Source organism: Procambarus clarkii, chromosome 35 (genome assembly GCF_040958095.1).
Source record: "Procambarus clarkii isolate CNS0578487 chromosome 35, FALCON_Pclarkii_2.0, whole genome shotgun sequence".
NCBI classification, from domain to species: Eukaryota; Metazoa; Arthropoda; class Malacostraca; order Decapoda; family Cambaridae; genus Procambarus; species Procambarus clarkii.
The window spans coordinates 36,243,610-36,268,187 of record NC_091184.1 but is presented as its reverse complement, the minus strand read 5'-3'; the positions used below and the strand labels follow the sequence as shown (position 1 = coordinate 36,268,187).

At 47.0% G+C, this 24,578-nt stretch overlaps 1 protein-coding gene across 5 annotated transcripts in view; it reads left to right on the top strand.

Annotated features, from left to right (window-relative positions):
• Window positions 1-5,509: 5,509 nt before the first annotated feature.
• The window catches only part of LOC123768427 (amyloid beta A4 precursor protein-binding family B member 1-interacting protein), a 548,298-nt gene continuing 529,229 nt past the window's right edge, over window positions 5,510-24,578 (top strand). For 2 of the 5 annotated variants that reach the window (XM_069336331.1, XM_069336330.1), the window contains exon 1: window positions 5,510-5,679. In XM_069336331.1, coding sequence (XP_069192432.1) covers window positions 5,525-5,679 — 155 coding nt within the window. In that variant the 5' untranslated portion in view covers window positions 5,510-5,524. Of the gene's footprint in view, window positions 5,680-21,016; window positions 21,867-24,578 lie in introns of those variants that run through there. The other 3 variants (XM_069336336.1, XM_069336333.1, XM_069336332.1) reach the window with 2 other exon arrangements.

Genomic DNA, 24,578 nt, shown 5'->3' with positions numbered 1-24,578 from the left:
AAGTACTAAGCACGGAAAATATATATATACAGTATACAATATTTTCGGGCATAGCGATTTGCGTATTATTGGCTTTAGGTGTTGTATGTACTAGCGCTATCTGTAAATCCAACTTTATGTTTGTAACTCATCTTCTGTGTATGTACTTTTACATGAATAAAAATTTGAATTTAACAAGAAAATAAATTGACAAGAATGTATGAGAAACTCTACGGCGTTATGACACATGCTATTTTTTTCCTATTCCACTGATAAATCACTCTCCCTAATCAGTGTCCTTGTCTTCCCTGTCCACACACTTACCATCGACGATGTCCGACCCGACCCACGGATTGGAGGAGGCGAACACATCCACGTGGATGGTTCACAGGTGTACACAGCAGGTGTCTCGAGGTGGGAAGGCAGGTGTGTTTGGTAACACCTGAGCTGGGAGCCAAAATGAAATATGTCCAGTGTTTTTGACCACCGTTTTGGTCGCAAAATCATTGATCGTATCTGAAAAAAAACAAATAAAATTTTATGGTATGTAAAAATATTTTAAATTCAAGTAATTGGCTAAATTTATATAATCATGTTATAACTTTTTCGCTTGTAATTTTTGCAGTTATGTCAACTTTTTTTTGTATTTAAACAGATTAATAGTATAAATATAATATTTGTGTAAGTTATTATACGTTCTTTACTAGGGTTCGCTAGTTGTGTATTATTGGTGATTAAAGGCCTTTGAAAAATATGCGCAAAACGCGACAGTTAGTGACAAATTACAGAATAGTAATTGTGTTATTGAATTCCAATTATCCCGCTAGTGTGTGCGTATGTGTGAGTGTGTGAGCGAGTGAGAGTGAGTGTGTGAGCGAGTGAGAGTGAGTGAGTGAGCGTTGGTGATGGACAATAAGCCCTCGGGCGAGTAATTGACGACACACCACCTGCATACATTTAGCAACAACCTGCTGATATGTCCACTGAACTCCCGCCCGTGTCCAGCACACTCATCCTATTAGTCATCCTATTAGTGCTTTCTCTCTCGCTCTCTCTCTCTCTCTCTCTCTCTCGCTGGACGGTAGGGGGCTAGGAGCTGGATGATAGGAGGGCTGGGAGCTGGATGATAGGGGGGCTGGGAGCTGGATGATACAGTTGAAACCTTAAACAAGTTGGGACCTTATGGAGGTGAAATGTATTAACTTTTAAATGATTACAGACGATTCTTTCTTCGTGGTTCAGGTCGCCATGACCCTCCCCCCCCCCACCCCCCTCAGTGGTGAGGCGCTGGCAAGTAGTGGGGCATGAGGCATGGAATATGAGAAGACATGCGAGAGGCGAGGGAGGTGAGGGAGGGCCTCACTGGGAACTTTGGGGACGCCGAGTCAAGGCACAGTGAGTCGACATGGCGAGGATGAATGAAAACAAAAGGGTCCTGTATCGCAGTGGTCTACGTCGTCGGCTCATGACCGATGGTCTCAGGCAGGACGGAGACGATTTAAGCACGTTTCCTTTCACCTGATTCTGCTATTCACCAATCAGTAAATGAGTATCTGGGAGATAAACCAATTGTTGTGGTTGGCATTCAGAGGAAGGTCAACAGCTGGCCTAGGTAGTACTGGAACCTGAACTGGAGATGTGATGCTGGAGACTTGTGGGAGGGAGAGGCGCACTGCACGAGGGGCGCTGAAGATCCTGGTTGGTGAGGTGAGCCCTGTCCCATCAGTGTCACCCCCCGTCACACCACACCCACCCCCCCTCACCCCCGCCACACCACACCCACCTCTACCCCCCCCTCACCCCCCGCCACACCACACCCACGTCTACACCCCCCCCCCTCCCTCACCCCCCGCCACACCACACCTACGTCTCCACAAACCTTCAACAAATATAAATCGCCAATAACTGCCCGATTTATCTATTTCTGTATCAGCTGGGTGTGTCGCTGGGTATTTTTATTTGTTTGTGTGGTTTGGTATGCCAGCGAGTTTGTGTGTGTGTGTGTGGGGGGGGGGGGAGGGTTATGTTTGTGTGTGTGGCTGATGTCGAGTCGTGAGGTACCTGGAGGTCTGCAACAACTTGATCACCTCTCGTGTTCTTCACGATATCCCGCATAATGTATCCAATGTTCGCCAGCACAGGCTACTGATCACATGTTCCCGCTATGACAAACCATCCTGCGAGCTGTGCATGTTGTATATCATAGCAAGCTTTTGACTCACACTATGTAACCCTTTATATAATCTAGGGGTAGCTGCATAAATAAGGCTACAATGTTACAGTGTTAAGGTACATTGTTACCTGCCCTGGTCAGAGTGGCCTAGTTCCGTAGGAAACTGTGTCCTACTTTAGGCATTAGATCAATCAGCAACTCTATTCATAAATGACAGCACATTTGCAATTAGCTTAGTTTACAACACTCATGCACATTATTCAGTTTTTTTGTTTTTTTTTAGATATATACGAGAGTTCTTACATTCTTGTACAACCACTAGCATGTATAGCGTTTTGGGCAGGTCCTTAATACTAATTTTCACACACACACAATCCCGGGAAGCAGCCCGTAGCATCTGTCTAACTCTAAGGTACCTCTTTACTGCTAGGTAAACAAGGGCATTAGGGTGAAAGAAACTGCCCATTTGTTTCCACCTCCGCCGGGGATCGAACCCGGACCATTAACCCCAAGCGCTGTCCACTCAGCCCTTAGACGCCCTGTATACTTGTAGCAGTTTTCTTATCATTATCAATATTATTCTTATTATTATCATTACTACTAATACTAATAATAGTAATAATAATATTATTATAAATTATTATTATTAATGTCATTTACAATAGTGTTAATAGTGCTACTCTTAACACTAATTACCACTTGTGTTTCAGCGATTGTTTATTTGTATACAAATGGCGCCATGTAAGTAGAGGGAGAACTTATTCTTATATAAGTTGATATATGCTGGTGTGTCGGTATAGTTGTTGTTGCACTGCCTTGTTATTATGATATCACTTGCTGCCGGGAATGTTAGACAGCGGATGTTGAACACACACACACACACACACACACACACACACACACACACACACACACACATACACACACACACACACACACACACACACACACACACACACACACACACACTCACACACACTCACACACACACACACACACACACACACACACTGGTTAACAAATGTAATGCATTAAGTAGTGGTGTGGTGGAGGCAGACTCCATACACAGTTTCAAATGTAGATACTATAGAGCCCAATAGGCTCAAGAATCTGTACACCAGTTTACTGACAGTTGAGAGGCGGGACCAAAGAGCCAGAGGTAAACCCTCGCAAGCACAACTAGGTGAGTACGCAGAATGACAAAGAGGTGTGTGAAGGGTTAAAGGGACAAGGGTTAAATACAATGAATTAAAACAAACAAGCATGCAGAGTCCCGCTCTCACTCTTCATACAAAAGAGTAATAATAAACCAACAACCACACGTGGTTGTAAACCAATAACCACGTGTGCTCGTATCGTTTCAGCGTAATAAATGTTGTTGTTGTTGTGGAGGGGCGTAGCCAGGCTGGCCACCGCACTAGTACAGCTGGGACGAATACGTCAGCCCCACCACAGTCAAGGAATCTGGTGGAAATTTAGAAAAGTATGTGTGGATCAAGAGTGTGGCCAAGGTGGCCACTCTCAACAGGTGGCCAGGTGAATTTGAGAGCCAGAACGTGGCCGTGTGAGTGGTTTAATGGAGTCGAGAGTTTAGGAGGTGTTGGGGAGGTTGGTGCTGTAGGAGAAGGTGTTGGGGAGGTTGGTGGTGTAGGAGGCAGTGTTGGGGAGGTTGGTGGTGTAGGAGAAGGTGTTGGGGAGGTTGGTGGTGTAGGAGAAGGTGTTGGGGAGGTTGATGGTGTAAGGAGGGGGGAATAGGGAGACGGAGGGGTCAAGGTCACTACTGATGACAACAAAAGCTGGATGAGGCAGCAGGTGATTCTTGGTGGCGGGGGTTAAAGAGGTTAATGAATCCCTGATCCTTCCTCACCTTACCCCAGTCATGCCCGTGAGGCCGGGGGAGGGGGAGGTCTTTCACTCCACTTGAATCATCATTCAGCATATTAATGCTGTGTGCCGCCATGTTGTCACCTGTCACCACATTATGACAGATGCAGAGCGTGGCGGTGTTGCAGCATGGTCAAGCTCTGCAGCATTACAACTCATCATAACGAAATGTTAGTGTTGTGTCATTGTAAAGTTGAGAGAGTGTGAGGTGTGGAGGGTTGCGTGGCGCTGCCCGACAACTGGCTCAGGCGGAGGTAAGATCCGTGTCGACCCTCCCACCCTCACACTGCCTCCTCCTCCTCCCAGTGTCCTGCAACGCTACCTCACCGTGTCCTCGTCACGCTCCTCACCACTTCTAGTCACGCTCCTCGCGACTCATCTTGTCACGCTCCTCGCGACTTCTGGTCACACTTCTTGCGACGCTCCTCGCGACGCTCATTGCGACGTTGCTGTTGAGGCTTCTGGCGGCACTGCTGACGGAGGCACTCACCTACGTGTGGTGCTGAGGGCAGATGGTAGAGGACCGACAGGCTACACCGGCGCCCACCTCCCACTCAGTATTCCCTGCGACGTCTCTGGTCGCCTCCAGACACTGCTGAACCTGGCACTAGTGCTGAAGGTCAGCTGCGGAGACCTTGGTGGTGGTGGGCGTGGGGCAGGGCGCGTGCCGCCCGCGTCAGGTAACCCCTAGGCTACCATCGGGCGCCTCCCTTACCTTGTTGCTGTGTAATTTGTAAATTATGTGGCCATCGCCCCGGGTAGCGGCGCTTCTTAGTGGTTGGCAGCGAGATGTGGTGATGCAGGTGTGTGGTGGATGTGGTTAAGCGGGTGTGTGGTGAACTGGGTGTGTGGTGAAGCGGGTGTGGAGCGAGATGGTGAGCGTAACGCCCCACCACCAACTAATAACCATTTTCCTTGCATTTTCCACATAGCTGGTGTACCGCCGTCGCGTCTTGGAGTCCCGCGACCAAAGTGTTCTCTTCCGGTGGCGTATCTGGCCGGTCCACGCTCTCACTTCCGTGACCGCTGCTCTCGTCTGCGGCGCCAACTATATTCAAGCACGATTCAAAAAGCTCTTTAAGGTTATTTTACCAGTGTGTCGAGTGCAGCGGTGGTTCAGCGAGACCTCAGAGAATGCTTCAACTTGCTCGGTGTAATTCTGTGCCAAGTGGCTTGCGTAATCAGTATTAGTGCGTCAGTGTTGTTCTTCATCATGCGAGTCAGTGTTGTTCTGTATGACTTAGAGCCACATGCTGTCAGCAAGATCAGGCTATCAGTTTATGCAATGTATTAGTGACTAAGAGGAATACAGTCTGTCAGCGTAGTTCAGTGCTGATTGAAGAAGGTCCAGTAGCGGTCAGTAAGGTCAGCAGCATGTTAGTGTAGTGTTGACCAGAACAGGTCCAGCAGGTGTAAGCATGTCAGTGTAGTACTGGCTATAGCAAGCCAAACACGAGTATGCAGGTGTGTGGTGGTAGCTAACCAAGGATGAAGGCGACCAACAGCTCCGCGCGTCCCTCAAGCGTCCAGTTCTTGTGTCAGCGTTGCCAGAAGATCAAAAGAGCCGCGGGCGTGTACTGGTACTGTACGGCCAAGGTCCTAGACCCCGACGATGACGACGACCACCTCTCCTACACCTGCATGTGAGTATACCTGCTCTCTCTCACCACCTCTCCTACACCTGCATGTGAGTATACCTGCCCCCTCTCACCACCTCTCCTACACCTGCATGTAAGTATACCTGCCCTCTCTCACCACCTCTCCTACACCTGCATGTAAGTATACCTGCCCTCTCTCACCACCTCTCCTACACCTGCATGTAAGTATACCTGCCCCCTCTCACCACCTCTCCTACACCTGCATGTAAGTATACCTGCCCTCTCTCACCACCTCTCCTACACCTGCATGTAAGTATACCTGCCCTCTCTCACCACCTCTCCTACACCTGCATGTAAGTATACCTGCCCTCTCTCACCACCTCTCCTACACCTGCATGTGAGTATACCTGCCCTCTCTCACCACCTCTCCTACACCTGCATGTGAGTATACCTGCCCTCTCTCACCACCTCTCCTACACCTGCATGTGAGTATACCTGCCCTCTCTCACCACCTCTCCTACACCTGCATGTAAGTATACCTGCCCTCTCTCACCACCTCTCCTACACCTGCATGTAAGTATACCTGCCCTCTCTCACCACCTCTCCTACAGCTTCCCTCTCTGATGAAGAGAGCCGTTGTCTCTCACACAATAGGATCTAAGTCACATCTTCCGGTCCTCTTCAGTCCCTCCTTCCCTCACTACTCGCCTCCACCTTAACACCTGCTCACAGTCCTCGGAGTGCGTGTGCTCTTCCATTAGAATACGATGAAGTAGACCTGCTGAGCGGTCGTGTGTCGGTGCTGTGTGCTGATTGACGAGGAGATCAGAGGTGAATGTTTATGATCGTGAGAGCGTGAGGGGCCACAGATGCGGGTGACCAGGTACTCCACCGTGGTTGGTCTCCCATGGTCGTCTCCCACATTGGTACTCTCTACTGTGGTCCGCAATAATAGTCTCACGGAAGTGGTCTCCCACAGTGGGAGTCAACACGTGTGGCTGAGGGTTTACAGTAGTTATGCCACATAATTCCTACAGCACTACACTAGCCACTTTTCACCACATCCCCATTAGTCCTTTGCATTAATTGGTTCTTATTTTCAATTTCTGTTCAAATTCTTGTATGAATTCTTTCAGCGCCTTTACTTTATTTAAACACAATGGGTTAACACGTCTTCAGCTATTATCACTAAATAAATACCAGTCAATTACATGCTTAAATGTTTTATTTACATCTTGTATTTGTACGCAGTTTTAGACTCTGAAATTTGTTTTTAAATAATTAAGATTTAAAAATTAGTAGTATATAAGTCACCTATGAATGAAAAAACTACCTATGTAACTTTTATGACAGAAATAATCGTTTATATTTTCATAGCATTATGGTGTTTTTGGCGTGACCTGTAAGGCATAAAAGTATCACAAGTATTACTTTTGTTTGTACACACTTGGGCACAGCAGCAGAGAACACGTGTTAGCAGGCTTGATGGTCTCCCGATGCACCTTGCTGCTACCTGGCGAATTTCCGGCCACAAAGAAACCATATTTAACATGATGTATCGGTGAGAAAATCTAAGGCGTTTGCTTGGGAAGACCCAGAGAATAGGTTCGAATCCTTCTCATGGTTTCTACTGATTTCCTTAATGATCTTCCTTCCCACAACCCATCTTAAGCCTTATCCTGCTAGTTTTCCTTCTATATGATTAGCATTAGTTAAGAATAGGTGGTCAATCATTCGTCCCTACAATGGGCTCGAACCCGCCCCAGTATCGCTAGCGAGGCGTGCGGAGTGAACACGCTACCATCATACAAGAGACAATTCTATAGCGGAACGAAAGGTTCACTACATCATCATGTTGTCTATACGCCTTCACGTAATATTTGCTTGGCGGCTCTCTTCACATTACGGGATGTATGGGGGCCTGCGGACCCCGACCATCAATAGTCTACCTGCTGGTACTATCATCACGGCACCTGGCTCTCAGGCCTGGCTCTCAGGCCTGGCTCTCAGGCCTGGCTCTCAGGCCTGGCTCTCAGGCCCGGCTCTCAGGCCTGGCTGCCAGATGAGAAATACGCGGGACTTACAATAGGTAAACCACAGGCAGACAATACCAGCATGTAATGTGCGTGACAGTAAAAGAACTGGACATGTTTTCTTTTGCTTTTGTTAATCTTGAAACTGTTGGTGAACCCGAAGATAAGTTGTTATTAGTATTATTATTGTCATTACTTTGATAATCTCGCCAGATGTGTAGCACCGTAAACAGTTCCAGCACGCACTTGTATGCAGGCGATGAGTCACAATAACGTGGCTGAAGTATGTTGACCAGACCACACACTAGAAGGTGAAGGGACGACGACGTTTCGGTCCGTCCTGGACCATTCTCAAGTCGATTGTGAGATTTGTACCACAATCGACACGCACTTGTATATTTGGGATACATCGCCGAGGGTATACACAGCCCGTCACTGTCGGCTGGTACTCTCGCTCGCGGGTGGGTGTGCGCGCGTGTGTTTATTCATCTGTGAAGTACGTGAGTGTTGCACTTACATTGTAACATACGCGAGGGCGTTCGCTCTCTCTTTCTCTCCCTCTCATTTTTCGATCCAACCCGAAGTCATAGTCCATAGGTAAGTTATTAAGAACTGGCATGTTGTTGTTGTTAAAGATTCGCTACCTGAAACAAAAAGCTCCAATAACACGGGTTATGGTGAGCCCGTAGATAGTTATTAAGAACTGGCAGTAATAGTCAGTTTGAAGGGAAAGGGGGTAAACAGCACTAACAGAACCATCATCATGAGTACTTCTTAACTATATATACACTTCTTACATATATTAGTATATTTTGGTAGCAGTCTTTATTGTAAACATATGTTGTTGAATATGACCGAAAAGGTAAGATTAATAATTCTAACACGAATCTTCTCAATATTTCTTGTGTGTTTCTTCACTGTTGGTGGTAATAAAAATAACAATTCTCCGAAATTCATTTTTTAATTGTCTGACGCCTGAACGCGTTTCGTAATTCGTATTACATTTTCAAAGACTTAATTTACACACAAATTCTTCGTACTTATAATCTATTGGATGAGGTGATATGGTACAAAAGTTTTGGGTGAGGTGACAAACACAAGACAGAACACGAAACAATGGGTATAAATTGGATAAGTGAACATATGAATGGAAGTAACTGCAGAAGGTCTTTTGGCCCATACTTCCTCTTGCTGCTTCTATATTCGTTCAGAGTCTTGAAGTGGGTAGAATATAGTTGTGCATTAATTGACTGTTGAATGCTGGTGTTGACTTTTTGATGTGTAGTGCCTCGCTGATGTCGAGCCGCCTGCTATCACCGTACCTATCGATGATTTCTGTGTTGTTTGTTAAGATTTCTCTGGTGATGGTCTGGTTGCGAGAAGAGATTATGTGTTCCTTGATGGCTCCCTGTTGCTTATGCATTGTTAGTCGCCTAGAAAGAGACGTTGTTGTCTTGCCTATATACTGAGTTCTTTGGGGCTTACAGTCCCCAAGTGGGCCTTTAAAGGCATAGACGACGTTGGTCTCCTTCAAAGCGTTCTGCTTGGTGTCTGGCGAGTTTTTCATGAGTAGATTGGCCGTTTTTTGGTTATATAATAAATTATCAATTGTATTTTCTGATTTTTGTCAGACAAAAATCAGAAAATACAATGGCGTCGACATCGTCACATATTAAAAGATTATTGATATGTATTTGTGTACATGTATGTACATGTGTATGTAATATTAACAATTGTTTAACAAGCTTCACAAGGCTGTCACTTGCTTAGGACTCAGAGGACGCTTAGCTAAACAAACTATGGGGTCCAGTTTCTGAACCGATGTGCCTCTGTAACCTTTGCCTCCACCTGGTTGATACCTGGTTGATGGGGTTCTGGGAGTTCTTCTACTCCCCAAGCCCGGCCCGAGGCCAGGCTTGACTTGTGAGAGTTTGGTCCACCAGGCTGTTGCTTGGAGCGGCCCGCAGGCCCACATACCCACCACAGCCCGGTTGGTCCGGCCACGGGATGGGTATGGGATGCATAATAAAGAAATTAAATGAATGAAATGGGCATGTTTCTGATGCTCATTTGATGGTGGTGTGTGTGCAGGACTCACTGTGCCCGTAGCCTGTAAGAGAACAATTCTCTCTTCTTGAGGTTATCTTGAGATGATTTTGGGGCTTTTAGTGTCCCCGCGGCCCGGTCCTCGACCAGGCCTCCACCACCAGGAAGCAGCCCGTGACAGCTGACTAACACCCAGGTACCTATTTTACTGCTAGGTAACAGGGGCATAGGGTGAAAGAAACTCTGCCCATTGTTTCTCGCCGGCGCCTGGGATCGAACCCAGGACCACAGGATCACAAGTCCCGCGTGCTGTCCGCTCGGCCGACCAGCTCCCTAAGACATTTATCCCTCTCTGAATACATTATAATAACAGTGATCCCACCGCCCGGGAACTGCACCGCACCAGTACTCTCTGTGTAGGGATGCGTTGAGGCTATCTTAAGATGATTTCGGGGCTTAGTGTCCCCGCGGCCCGGTCCTCGACCAGGCCTCATTTTTGTTACACCCCCTCAGGAAGCAGCTGTCTAACTCCCAGGTACCTATATACTGCTAGGTAACAGGGGGAATCAGGGTGAAAGAAACACTGCCCATTTGTTTCCGCCTCCACCGGGGATCGAACCCGGGACTTCAGGACTACGAATCCGAAGCGCTGTCTACTCAGCTATCAGGCCCCCCTGGTGGTAAGACCCACAGTACTGTGTGTAGGGATGGTGGTAGAACTCACAGTACTGTGTGTAGGGATGGTGGTAGAACTCACAGTACTGTGTGTAGGGATGGTGGTAGGACTCACAGTACTGTGTGTAGGGATGGTGGTAGAACTCACAGTACTGTGTGTAGGGATGGTGGTAGAACTCACAGTACTGTGTGTAGGGATGGTGGTAGGACTCACAGTACTGTGTGTAGGGATGGTGGTAGAACTCACAGTACTGTGTGTAGGGATGGTGGTAGGACTCACAGTACTGTGTGTAGGGATGGTGGTAGAACTCACAGTACTGTGTGTAGGGATGGTGGTAGGACTCACAGTACTGTGTGTAGGGATGGTGGTAGGACTCACAGTACTGTGTGTAGGGATGGTGGTAGAACTCACAGTACTGTGTGTAGGGATGGTGGTAGGACTCACAGTACTGTGTGTAGGGATGGTGGTAGAACTCACAGTACTGTGTGTAGGGATGGTGGTAGGACTCACAGTACTGTGTGTAGGGATGGTGGTAGAACTCACAGTACTGTGTGTAGGGATGGTGGTAGGACTCACAGTACTGTGTGTAGGGATGGTGGTAGAACTCACAGTACTGTGTGTGTAGGGATGGTGGTAGGACTCACAGTACCGTGTAGGGATGGTGGTAGGAGTCACAGTACCGTGTAGGGATGGTGGTAGGACTCACAGTACCGTGTGTGTAAGGATGGTGGTAGAACAAGAGAAGAGTACCAACAGTGGTCCTTTCTTGTGTGCTGGTGAGGTAAAACTTCCCTTACTGCCGGAGGACGTAAGGGCGAGGGTCCCCGGTGTGGTGGAACGTGCGCTCAGTGAATGGAGTCATGTGATCTGACTGGTGCCTCCTCCCCGGCGGCCTGGCACCTCCCCGGCGGCCTGGCACCTCCCCCGGCGGCCTGGCACCTCCCCGAAGGTCTCAATGGAAAGGTAAATGCCAATACGATTGGTTCCAATGCCGTCGCAGGAACTGAGAGTTCCGGAGTTGACCTCGAAGTTGGTGAAATAAGGCTCGAGGACTCCAAACCTCTGAGACTGCCGTGGTCGGGGCCAAAGAAGAACCATCCCAGCAAGGGCAAGAACGACCCCAGCTTCCCGAAGCAGAGTTTGGGCCGCACGAGCCCCTGGAGATGGACGTCCCGGTCCCGTACCTACGCACCTACATCTAAACTATTGGGACCGACTAAAGAGCCTAAATCTGTACTCTCTTGAGCGCAGGCGGGAGAGATATATAATAATTTACACGTGGAAAATAGGAGAGAGGCTGGTCCCATTCCTGCACACAGAAATAACATCACATGAGACCAGGAGGCATGGCAGGATGTGCAGAAAATACCCCTTTGAAGAGCAGAGGTGCAACAGGTACTCTGAGAGAGAACTATCAACATCAGAGGCCCGAGACTATTCAACACGCTTCCACTACACATAAGGGATATAACTGGCCGACCCCTCACAGTGTTCAAGAGAGAACTGGATAAGCACCTCCAAAGGATACCTGATCAACCAGGCTGTGATTCATACGTCAGGCTGCGAGCAGCCGCGTCCAATAGCCTGGTTGACCAGTCCAGCAACCAGGAGGCCTGGTCGAGGACCGGGCCGTGGGGATGCTAAGCCTCGAAACCATCTTAAGGTAACCTCAAGGTTACCAGAGGTCTCTTGTGGTAACTATTGTAGTTGCAAGTAACGTTCTTGACTCGTGATGCTCATTCATCTTTAACAACACTGATGCAAGTGTTATTTAAATATGTGAGGTTATCTTGAGATGATTTCGGGGCTTTAGTGTCCCCGCGGCCCAGTCCTCGACCAGGCCTCCACCCCCAGGAAGCAGCCCGTGACAGCTGACTAATGAAAATATTTGGCTTTTATGATTAGTCTGTTTTCAGATCACGAAGACACTTTTAGGTGTCCTTTTTTATGGCGTGTCCGAGGATCAATGTCCCCGAGGCCCGTTTCTGACCGGACCCTAGGGCTGAATGTCTGGTCAACCAGGCTGTAAGACGCCGCTGCTCGTAACTTGACATGAGTCACAGTCCGGTTGATCAAGTATCCTTTTGGAGGTATTTATCAAGTTCCCTTTTAAACCGCGAAAGTGAAAGGTTAATTATATTCAGACGGTGCCGATATAACCATCAGAATATATAGGTATATTCAGAGAGTTATATCTTGGGGCGTCAAGTTAACTAGCGTTCCCCCTAACATACTAAGAAGGTGGGAGCCGGTCGGCCGAGCGGACAGCACGCTGGACTTGTGATCCTGTGGTCCTGGGTTCGATCCAAGGCGCCGGCGAGAAACAATGGGCAGAGTTTCTTTCACCCTATGCCCCTGTTACCTAGCAGTAAAATAGGTACCTGGGTGTTAGTCAGCTGTCACGGGCTGCTTCCTGGGGGTGGAGGCCTGGTCGAGGACCGGGCCGCGGGGACACTAAAGCCCCGAAATCATCTCAAGATAACCTCAAGATAACCCCCTCGTTGCTCTCCTCATTCTTGGCCGCTTGATCATTCCACATCCCTGGCAGCTGTATCGTAAATAACAAACAGACGGTGTTCATTACATTATAGTCGGCCCCTGTTTTGAGTCGCTGGAAGTGATTAATGTGTCTTCACGAGTCGCTGATCCCATGAAAGATCTCGCCTCTCATCCCATGAAAGATCTCGCCTCTCATCCCATGAAAGATCTCGCCTCTCATCCCATGAAAGATCTCGCCTCTCATCCCATGAAAGATCTCGCCTCCCATCCCATGAAAGATCTCGCCTCTCATCCCATGAAAGATCTCGCCTCTCATCCCATGAAAGATCTCGCCTCTCATTCCTCACTCTCACCATTATCTCCTATGTTATAAATGGTTTGTCAAATTGTATCAATATTGCTAGAGCTCATTAGTGCATCATCACGGTTGGCTGATTCTCATGCAAATGTTGTCTCGTAATTTATTGGAGAGTGACCGACCAACAGGCCAGAGAGTCGTGTAGAATAGCAGATAACACAAACTATGTCCAGTTGCTGGTTGCTATGCCCAGTTGGTTGCTATGCCCAGTAGGTTGCTATGCTCAGTAGGTTGCTATGCCCAGTAGGTTGCTATGCCCAGTAGGCTGTATCCCCGAGGCATTTGTTTAGGGTTCCCAGAGTGCCTGTGAATCGCGGCATGCAGTCGGAAGATTTTCACTTAGGAGTGAAAAGTGAGGCTTTGATGCCTTACTGCGACTGTGAACGTGAAGACTGTGAGAGGTGGTGACAGTATGGGTGGCAGGTAATGGTGACGGTGGTGGTGACAAAGGGTGTTAATGATAAGATATCAGCCGAAGATATTAGCCAACCGCTAACACATCAACAATGCAAGAGTGGCAGGAAGTGGGAGTGAACAGAATGGGAAAAATGGATAGGAAAGGGAGAGGGATGGGAAGAGAGAAGAAAGGAGAAGGTGGTAGAGGGATAGGTAGGGGAGGAAGAGTTACAGGGACATCTTATGAAAGAGAAAGACTTACAAAGACTGAAGGCACAAAGGAACAGCATGTAACAATAGGAGGGAGATGCTGATGGTAACCGTACGAAGATGACATTCATGAAAGGTGAATATTAATTTTTTTTTCTCCTCGTCCTCTTCCTCCACATTTCCCTGGCTTCAACCCACGTCTAAAGGTATGATCAAGCCGTCTTGACCTATAATTTTGACCCATCGTGACCTTCCACTTGTCTTATGAGTTACCTTTTGGAGAGCACTCAAACTGAGCCTCATATACTGGTCAACATAGCCTCATGTTGTGTGCCTTCCTTCAAGAAGACACACACAAACAAACTCGCATTGATCATTTCCATACTTTCATTGCCCTCCAATAAGTTAAATATAATAATTATAAGTGGCGAAGCTATTGTAATTCCTCAGTGCACTTTCCCCAGAGTTTAATTTTTTACAGAGTCGCAAAAGGAGAGTGGTTGTGTTGTGGCAGTACCATGAGTGTGCACGACTGGCCAGCCAGCCAGCCAGCTAGCCAGCCAGCCAGCCAGCCAGATAGCCAGCCAGATAGCCAGATAACCAGTCAGCCAGCCAGCCAGCTAGCTAACCAGCCAGCCAGCCAACTAACAAGCCAGCCAGCCAACCAACCAATCAGCCAACGAACCAGCCAGCCAACCAGCGAGCCAGTCAGCTAACCAGCCAGCCAGCCAGCTAAACAGCCAGCCAGCCAGTCAGTAGTCAACCAACCAACCAACCAACCAACCAGCCAACCAACCAGTCAACCAACCAGTCAGCCAAGGCTCCATCTTCAGTTAAGCACAAGACACCACTGGGCATTCTGTACTTGTCGAGTGGTTGATATCCAGTTACCTCACGATACCAACCGCTCTGTTATCTGGGCCTTGGCTCACCCCTCTCATTCCTTCTTGTCTTATCTCAACATCTCTTACATTCTTCCTTGATTGCGTGCCGTTATTACTGTATCTCTCCACTCGCTTTATCGTATTACTCCTTTCTACACCATCATCATTGTCCTCAAACTTACACATATTTCTAGGCATTTTGGCCATGTTTGGTTCGACTACTCACGGTTATTTTTTTGTTAGAAAAATTGGGTATGGATATTTTTGATAAACTTGTATCGCTTCCAAGTCGACATACACCAATTCCTGCAGCCCTGCCAGCCGCTATCTGTGACGCCTCGTACAGTGCTGCCAGCCGCTATCTGTGACGCCTCATGCAGCGTTGCCAGCCGCTATCTGTGATGCATCGTGCAGCGTTGCCAGCCGCTATCTGTGACGCCTCGTGCAGTGCTGCCAGCCGCTATCTGTGATGCAGCGTGCAGTGCTGCCAGCCGCTATCTGTGACGCCTCATGCAGCGTTGCCAGCCGCTATCTGTGATGCAGCGTGCAGTGCTGCCAGCCGCTATCTGTGACGCCTCGTGCAGTGCTGCCAGCCACTATCTGTGACGCCTCGTGCAGTGCTGCCAGCCACTATCTGTGATGCCTCGTGCAGTGCTGCCAGCCGCTATCTGTGACGCCTCGTGCAGTGCTGCCAGCCACTATCTGTGACGCCTCGTGCAGTGCTGCCAGCCACTATCTGTGACGCCTCGTGCAGTGCTGCCAGCCACTATCTGTGACGCCTCGTGCAGTGCTGCCAGCCGCTATATGTGACGCCTCGTGCAGTGCTGCCAGCCAGCAAGTTTTTGTATACTAAGTGAAATACAGCCCACAATAATACAACCTAACCTAAGCCAACTTAATCCAAGTTTTCTGTCTTTCATATAGAGGGGTACCACCTCTGGTTGCATTTTTAGGGACCTTCGACCTCGAAGAAGATTTGATTGTTGCCGCCGAAGGCGGCTAGTTTATTATGCACCCCATACTCATCCTGTGAGCGGTAGCGCAAAAAGCATTACAGAGGGCACAAAAGGTCTTTATCAGACCTCATCTTAGATTATTACATAAACAATTTCATCTATCCTTCACACCTTATAGTTACAATGTCAGCTAGTTACAGAGAAAGTGCTATTTCAAGAGCTATATATTTACAGTAAGTCATTATACATTAATGGTAGGTCTTATCACTAATACATAATAGTTTGACCAATGGGGATATTACAGTCATAGGGGAGCTTCTGTTTATTATTAGTCCCTCACAATACACTTCGCAGAAGATGACATGCAGCATCCGAGGCGTAAGTGACAATCCTCTACTGTCAAGGAGAATTATCCAAGCGTCGAGGAGCATCCCCCAGACGTCAAAAAGCATCTCCAGACGTCAAGGAGTATTCCCAAAGACGTGAGCAAAGGCTGTTCCTGCGTAATAGTAATTGGGAGATGGAATGAGCCAGACGTGGAAATAACGGAAGTGGCGCCCAGGGATCCAACGCGGAGCTCCGCAACATTTAGCATCACTTGGTCTTAGCTCAGAAGCGTTGTGCGGGCGTTGTCAAGGAAGGAAGAGATGCATAGACAATGAGCTGAATCAATTCTGGCGAGGCTTGGAGAGTGGTGGCAAGAGGAAGACGAGACGGGAATTGAAATGTTAGCTTTTGTTACCGCAGTTTCGTTCGTGTGTTAATAATAATGCTCACTGCAGGCTGCAGGTGACGGGTCTCCCAATCCTGAGCACTCCAGTTGCAAACTCTGTGAGCAGGAACTACGGCATGATCTCCAGCACTACATCACTGAATACCCAGTTATTAGACCTTTCAGACCAGTTGGCATGAGGTACCTGGAGCTTTGCAATTACTTTATTCACTCTCGTATTCTTGAAGATATCCTCACAGTATATCCAAAATTTGCCAGTACAGGCTACTAAACACATGGCTCTGTATGACTAACCATCCTGCGAGATGGGGACTTGTATTACCACTGCTACCTTATTCACTCTTGTGTTGATGATATCCTCAAAATGCATCCGGAGTCTGCCAGTGCAGACTGCTTTATCACATGCCTCTCAATCCCCATCAAACCATCCTGTTTGATGGGGATTTTTAGCATCACGTAGCTAGCTTTTTGACAAACAGTACTCCCCTTCATATAGTCTTGGGCAGCTGCACAAATGTAGATGTACCTAAATGTGTTAATAAAAAAAAATAATAATGCGGACTGTATTGTGAGCAGGATCTAACACCATTATTGCTGTTGACAACAAAGAGAGATGGTGTTAGTGTAGCACGACCATTTGCAACAGTGACAACTGCACTAGTGGCGGCACTATGGCACTGTGTAAACAACAAAACACTGTCTTCCTCCTCTGTCTCACTACCCGACGACTCTCCACCTCCCTTCTGTGTACTGTCATCATTCCCTCCACATGCCTCTAATATAATTATAACATAAACGAACATAATTGCTAGCGATGTTAGTTCGTGTATACATAAGGTAACAGTATCGCGGTAACTGCCGGCGTACCACTAGGCGGAAGTTGACTTAAACTAATTGGATTCAAGCAAATTGTGACCAAGGAACTGCATATATAACTTCCTCAAATATTCATTGTTAGCTTGTTCCCAAGAACCAGCTTGGGCATGGCTACTCCCACACGGACCAGTCTGGGGCATGGCTACTCCCACACGGACCAGTCTGGGGCATGGCTACTCCCACACGGACCAGTCTGGGCATGGCTACTCCCACACGGACCAGTCTGGGGCATGGCTACTCCCACACGGACCAGTCTGGGGCATGGCTACTCCCACACGGACCAGTCTGGGCATGGCTACTCCCACACGGACCAGTCTGGGCATGGCTACTCCCACTCGGACCAGTCTGGGGCATGACTACTCCCACACGGACCAGTCTGGGGCATGGCTACTCCCACACGGACCAGTCTGGGGCATGGCTACTCCCACACGGACCAGTCTGGGGCATGGCTACTCCCACACGGACCAGTCTGGGGCATGGCTACTCCCACACGGACCAGTCTGGGGCATGACTACTCCCACACGGACCAGTCTGGGGCATGGCTCCTCCCACACGGACCAGTCTGGGGCATGGCTCCTCCCACACGGACCAGTCTGGGGCATGACTCCCCCCACACGGACCAGTCTGGGGCATGACTCCCCCCACACGGACCAGTCTGGGGCATGGCTCCTCCCACACGGACCAGTCTGGGGCATGGCTCCTCCCACACGGACCAGTCTGGGGCATGGCTCCTCCCACACGGACCAGTCTGGGGCATGGCTCCTCCCACACGGACCAGTCTGGGGCATGGCTCCTCCCACACGGACCAGTCTGGGGCATGACTCCCCCCACACGGACCAGTCTGGGGCATGACTCCCCCCACACGGACCAGTCTGGGGCATGGCTCCTCCCACACGGACCAGTCTGGGGCATGGCTCCTCCCACACGGACCAGTCTGGGGCATGGCTCCTCCCACACGGACCAGTCTGGGGCATGACTCCCCCCACACGGACCAGTCTGGGCATGACTCCCCCCACACGGACCAGTCTGGGCATGACTCCAGTGGCTCCAACACTGACGTACTCGATGCTGTTCTTCCTACACTTTAATTCGATTAATTAAAAGTTGTAATAATTGTTTTAAAATTGTAATAAAGAAGCAGCTGGTGGTGGGTGGGAGAGCGTGATGTTAACGGAGCCGTGTGTTAGTGTCAAGTGTCCTGACACAGTCACAGTGTGGGGGCGACACACACACAGTCACAGTGTGGGGGGCGACACACACAGCACACACATATGGCGAGCACACCGAAACAAAATACAGACAGAAGCGAAAGGCAGAGAAGGGACAGATATGCAGGGAAAGTGACGATAGACATACACAGTGACAATAGACATACACAGTGACGATAGACATACCCAGAGACGATAGACAGAGAGACGATAGACAGAAAGACTACAGGCAGAAGACCTAGTGACGTCAACCATTATTCTATCGTGTTCTTCGAGTTTATGTTAGAGGTTTCTGAACATAATATCTTCCTTAATTGATGGTATATTAATTACCTTCAGGTTTCCGTAGGTATAATCCCCTATCTTGGTGGTCAGGTGCCGTGTCCTGGCGAGTATAAGGTCTGCCTTCCACCTTATCCTTCTTCACACATACACAGCCTCGCTCCTGTGCCAGGTAAGTCCACTACGGGCTCACCATAGCCGGTGCTACTTGGAACTTTTGTTCTGAGTAGCTGAATCTAAAACAACATTTCCTTCTTCATTCCATTTGGCTCTGATGAAGGCGAATTGAGCCGAAAACGCGTATGCATTCTCTATTTTTCACATGTGGATTTCCGCATACTTGGACCAGTGTTTTTGTGATCGTTGTTGCATATATATATTTATATATAAATAGAAGGGTGTTAAATTTCTGTTTGTTCGAGGTTGGAGACCAGGGTGCCAGATTCACGAAGCAGTTACGCAAGCACTTACGAACGTGTACATCTTTCCTCAATCTTTGACGGCTTTGGTTACATTTATTAAACAGTTTACAAGCATGGAAACTTGCCAATCAACTGTTGTTATTGTTATAAACAGCCTCCTGGTGCTTCGGAGCTCATTAACTGTTTAATAATTGTAAACAAAGCCGCCAAAGATTGAGAAAAGATGAACAGGTTCGTAGGTGCTTGCGTAACTGCTTCGTGAATCTGGTAAACGCTTGGAGTGACTGTGTACATGCGTCTCAGGCTTGGGTACAAATATTACTGGCAATATGGTACAGTTGTTAATGGTAATGGCACCAAGTGTAAACAATGTGTTAAGGTCTCACACCCTCACCCATTATGTTCTTCATTGTCCGTTGATTAATGTATATAGAAACACTGAGGTAAGGACTGTTCCTGAACAAATAGTCGGGATGGGTCACAACGGAAAGGTTGATGATATTCTGGAGAAATAGAATACGTTGTACTGAACGGGGGTGAGGATAGCTTTTAGCTATCCTCATTAGGTTCCTCATTATCCTCATAGCTAATTAGCTATCACCTCCTTATTTCTGGTCGTGATGGTCGAGTGGATTCAGGTGTCCTGTACACGCCAGTTGCGTTGCTCCTTGCAGTATGGGTTCGAGCCACTTCTGGGGTGTGAGTTTTTCAGTTATATATATATATATATATATATATATATATATATATATATATATATATATATATATATATATATATATATATATATATATATATATATATAATATACCCCATTATATAGTAATATATATTTATGTGTATATATTATATAGATACACCATATATCAGCATGTATAACATTTTCATGTAGGAGAGCGTGGACGCAGGAAACTAATCTAGGAAGTTGGTGCAGCAGCAGCAGACCCTGGCGCCAGTCTGGGTCTGCTGTGTAACCAGTCGTCTGCGGTGACCCAAGTAACTCAGTCTGCTGAGAAAGATGACCGCTACCCATATGTTCTCTTTTATTCAACACTCTTTCTCTCCTGTTCTTTATCATTACGCCCAAGTTCACTTAGCTCACACGTGACCATAGACTTTGTGGATCCGATAGATACAAACTTCAATGAGCGCCAAATTGTGAAGCTAGTTATTGGTGACGGCATAAGATGCGGGTACTAGTGGCTTTACAACATTGTAATTACTACACTATGTATCCTCAATCCCAATGTACCTTCTTGTATATATATAAGTAAATCATAAATAAATAAGAGGGCAGTTAATAAGCTATTGGTCAGAGGGAATGAGTGATGTTATGGCATGAGGCTTGAGGAGAGTGCCGGAATGTTATTGGGCGCCCTCCTCCATGACGTCACTGTAGTACGGTGGGCGGGGCCAACCTCCCTCCACTGCTCTTCAAAACTGTATTGCAATATATATACTACATAAATCAGTATTTTTGCCTAAAACATGATATCAATTAGCGTACAAATAGACACCCGAGTAAGGATATACAAATTATCTAGAATGAATTTGAATCAAAGTACCGCATGCATTATTTTCTGCCGAATAATTGTAAAGGAACGATGCCTGAAAGTTATTTTCAAAGTTTAATAAACTCAAGCTAAAAGGAAAAAACAAAGTGCTTCGAATGTGTACAAGTGAGTTAGTGTATGAGAATAATTATAAGAAGAGAAGCCAGGTTGCTGTAGTGAAGAGTACAGGACGCTGCCGGCAAGATGTATCTGGTAACCTCCGTGCTGCTGCTGCTGCTGCTCAAGGCTCAGTTGACATGGCGACAGTGAGCGGGGAGGAGTGCGCCGCCGGGGACCTCCATTTTCTCGCATTTACGTGATTTTTGACTGCCTTATTTCCCTATAGGAAAAAAAATGCCGTGTGTAGCGTAACTTTATTTTATTTTCTGCACCTGTTACGACGCTAACTTAATTAAAAGATGTATATTTACGTTGTGAAAAGGTTAGAAACCCACGAGCCAGATCGAGTTTCTTAATCTTGCTGGTACTGTGATAATATTATTTCACCGTATATAGTGCTTAATACATGTTTATGTTTCAATATGTATACAAGTGGTACCCACAAAAGCAATCGTGTTCCGCACAGTCCTGAAAGTAAGTGATTACAGTGTGTGTGGACGTGAAATATGTGAGCAATGTAGTGTAATGCTGAGAATAGTCTGAAACGTCTACAGCATGAACTGATATTTGGTGGGAAAGGGGTACCTTGTGCAGCATGAACTGACAGCATCGCCCGAGAGGAATCTGTACAGCATCACATGAGAGGCGTCTGTATAGCATCACATGAGAGGCGTCTGTACAGCATCACATGAGAGGCGTCTGTACAGCATCACATGAGAAGCGTCTGTACAGCATCACATGAGAGGCGTCTGTACAGCATCACATGAGAGGCGTCTGTACAGCATCACATGAGAGGAAACAGTACAGCATCACATGAGAGGCGTCTGTACAGCATCACATGGAGAGGTGATCGGTGCAGCATCACCTGGAAAGGATTTCCTGTTCAGCATCACCTGAGAGGGACGTATTGTGCAGCATGAACTGACAGCATCACTGGACGTTACCATGGATACCATCAAGCACTCGCCACGACGTAAATTGTAGGTTAATTAATAGTTTTGCAATTTTGTAGCCTAACTTAGTTGTATTTCTATTATTTCTTGTTTTAGTAGCATTCTAGCCCCTTGTGAGAGTAGGTGGTTGCCTGACACACCCTCTGTGAATGTAAGGGTTGCCTGACACACCCCCTGTGAATGTAAGGGTTGCCTGACACACCCCTTGTGAGATAGGAGTTAACTGACACACCCCTGGTGTAAGTAGGGGTTGCCTGACACCCCCCTCCCTCTGAAAGTAGGGGTTGCTTGACACCCCCCCCCTTCCTGTAGGAGTATGGGTTGCCTGTCACACCCTTGTGAAAGTAGGGGTTGCCTGACACACACCCTGTAAGAGTAGGGGTTGCCTGACACCCCCTGTGAAAGTAGGGGTTGTTTTACACCCCCTGTAAAAGTAGGGGTTGCCTGACACCCCCCCCCCCTGTAAGAGTAGGGGTTGCCTGACACCCCCCCCCCCCCAATGTGAGAGTAAGGGTTGCCTGACACCTGTGAGAGTAGGGGTTGTCTGACACCCCCCCCCCCCCAATGTGAGAGTAAGGGTTGCCTGACACCTGTGAGAGTAGGGGTTGTCTGACACCCCCCCCCCCCAATGTGAGAGTAAGGGTTGCCTGACACCTGTGAAAGTAGTTTTTTTTATTATTATTATTTTCTAACGTAAACGTGGCCACACATTTACAATGCTAACCCGCATATATACATTTTCTTCTGTCCTCCATGGACAGGGTTAGAGATGTGTTAAACATATAGTTAGTGGTTGCGTGTCCCACCTCTATGAAAGAGAGTAGGGGTTGCCTGACCCACCCCTGTGAAAGTAGGGGTCGAGTGATTCATCCCTGTGAAAGTAGTGGTTTATTGTCCCACCCCTGTGAAAGTAGGTGGCTGTGATGTGCGGTGGGCCACGTGGTGGGTGTCTGGCCCACCCCCCATGTGAAGATAGGTTGGTGGGCCACGTGGTGGGCGGTGGCGTCCTGGCCCACCCCCCATGTGAAGATAGGTTGGTGGGCCACGTGGTGGGCGGTGGCGTCCTGGCCCACCCATGTGAAGATAGGTTGGTGGGCCACGTGGTGGGGGTGGGCGGTGGCGTCCTGGCCCACCTCTCATGTGAAGATAGGTTGGTGGGCCACGTGGTGGGGGTGGGAGGAGCAGGCTGTCCCACCCTTGGCATGTGGCGACACGCCGCCCCACACAGTATTGTTGCGGGCTGCTGTGTTTGCGGTTTCCTGCCTGCCAGTCCTCTGGTGGGCGCTCCTTGCTAATTGTCTTGTCAAGAGCATTCAGTGAAGTTTATCAAAGAATTTTATTCGACTTATTTATTTATTCACGGTGAAGCAGATTTTTTGTTAGGAAGATGTGCTCTTTTAAAAACGTTTATTATTAATAAAATGTTTTTAATAAGGTTTAGAAACGTGAGAAATGAAGCACGACTATATAAATTTGATACTTAAAAGAGAAGAGGAAAATATAGCCTTTCGTGTTTAGTTAATAACTTGGTAAAATATTCAGATTAATCATTGCTTACAGCATTATGTATGTATATATATATATATATATATATATATATATATATATATATATATATATATATATATATATATATATGACAATGTCAGACCACGGAGGAAAAATGAAACAGGAAATTTCCTTAAGTACTTTCGTATATTAAATACATCTTCAGAAGGTCATTTTACAGATCGAGTGATGGGTATAAATAGGCAGGAAGGAGTGGTGAAGTAAGGTGAGGTACAATACTTGGACAACGCAGAAGGCCCATTGGCCCATCAGATGCACCCAATTGGCACATCCGATGTAGCACAATGGCCCATCTGATACAGCAGACATACAAGCATAATATATAGGTAATTATAACATAAAGAAGTAAATATATACAATAAATTAGTGAGACAAATGTTTTTCAATGATTCTACTTAAATCGCCCTTTAGCTGATCTATTAGAAATGGATCTAAGTTATATAGACCATATATGTATATATATATATATATATATATATATATATATATATATATATATATATATATGACAATGTCAGACCACGGAGGAAAAATGAAACAGGAAATTTCCTTAAGTACTTTCGTATATTAAATACATCTTCAGAAGGTCATTTTACAGATCGAGTGATGGGTATAAATAGGCAGGAAGGAGTGGTGAAGTAAGGTGAGGTACAATACTTGGACAACGCAGAAGGCCCATTGGCCCATCAGATGCACCCAATTGGCACATCCGATGTAGCACAATGGCCCATCTGATACAGCAGACATACAAGCATAATATATAGGTAATTATAACATAAAGAAGTAAATATATACAATAAATTAGTGAGACAAATGTTTTTCAATGATTCTACTTAAATCGCCCTTTAGCTGATCTATTAGAAATGGATCTAAGTTATATAGACCACTGCTAATATTCAAATTACTTTCTTTGGTGATCTGTATCAAAGCAGATTCAATTATGTTTCTGTTATAGGTGCTTTTACAATTTGTTATTGAAGAAGCACTCTCCCAATCAATTTGGTGAGCTTTTTCTGACATTTAAAATTCAACGAAATATGGTTTTGCGTGTTGACAATGTGGACTTTTAGAGTTCTTCTATTCCTAGAGTCTGACCTGTGGCTAGGCTTCTCGGGTGATTTTTGTCCAACCACTTAGGGTGGATGGTAGAGCGACGGTCTCGCTTCATGC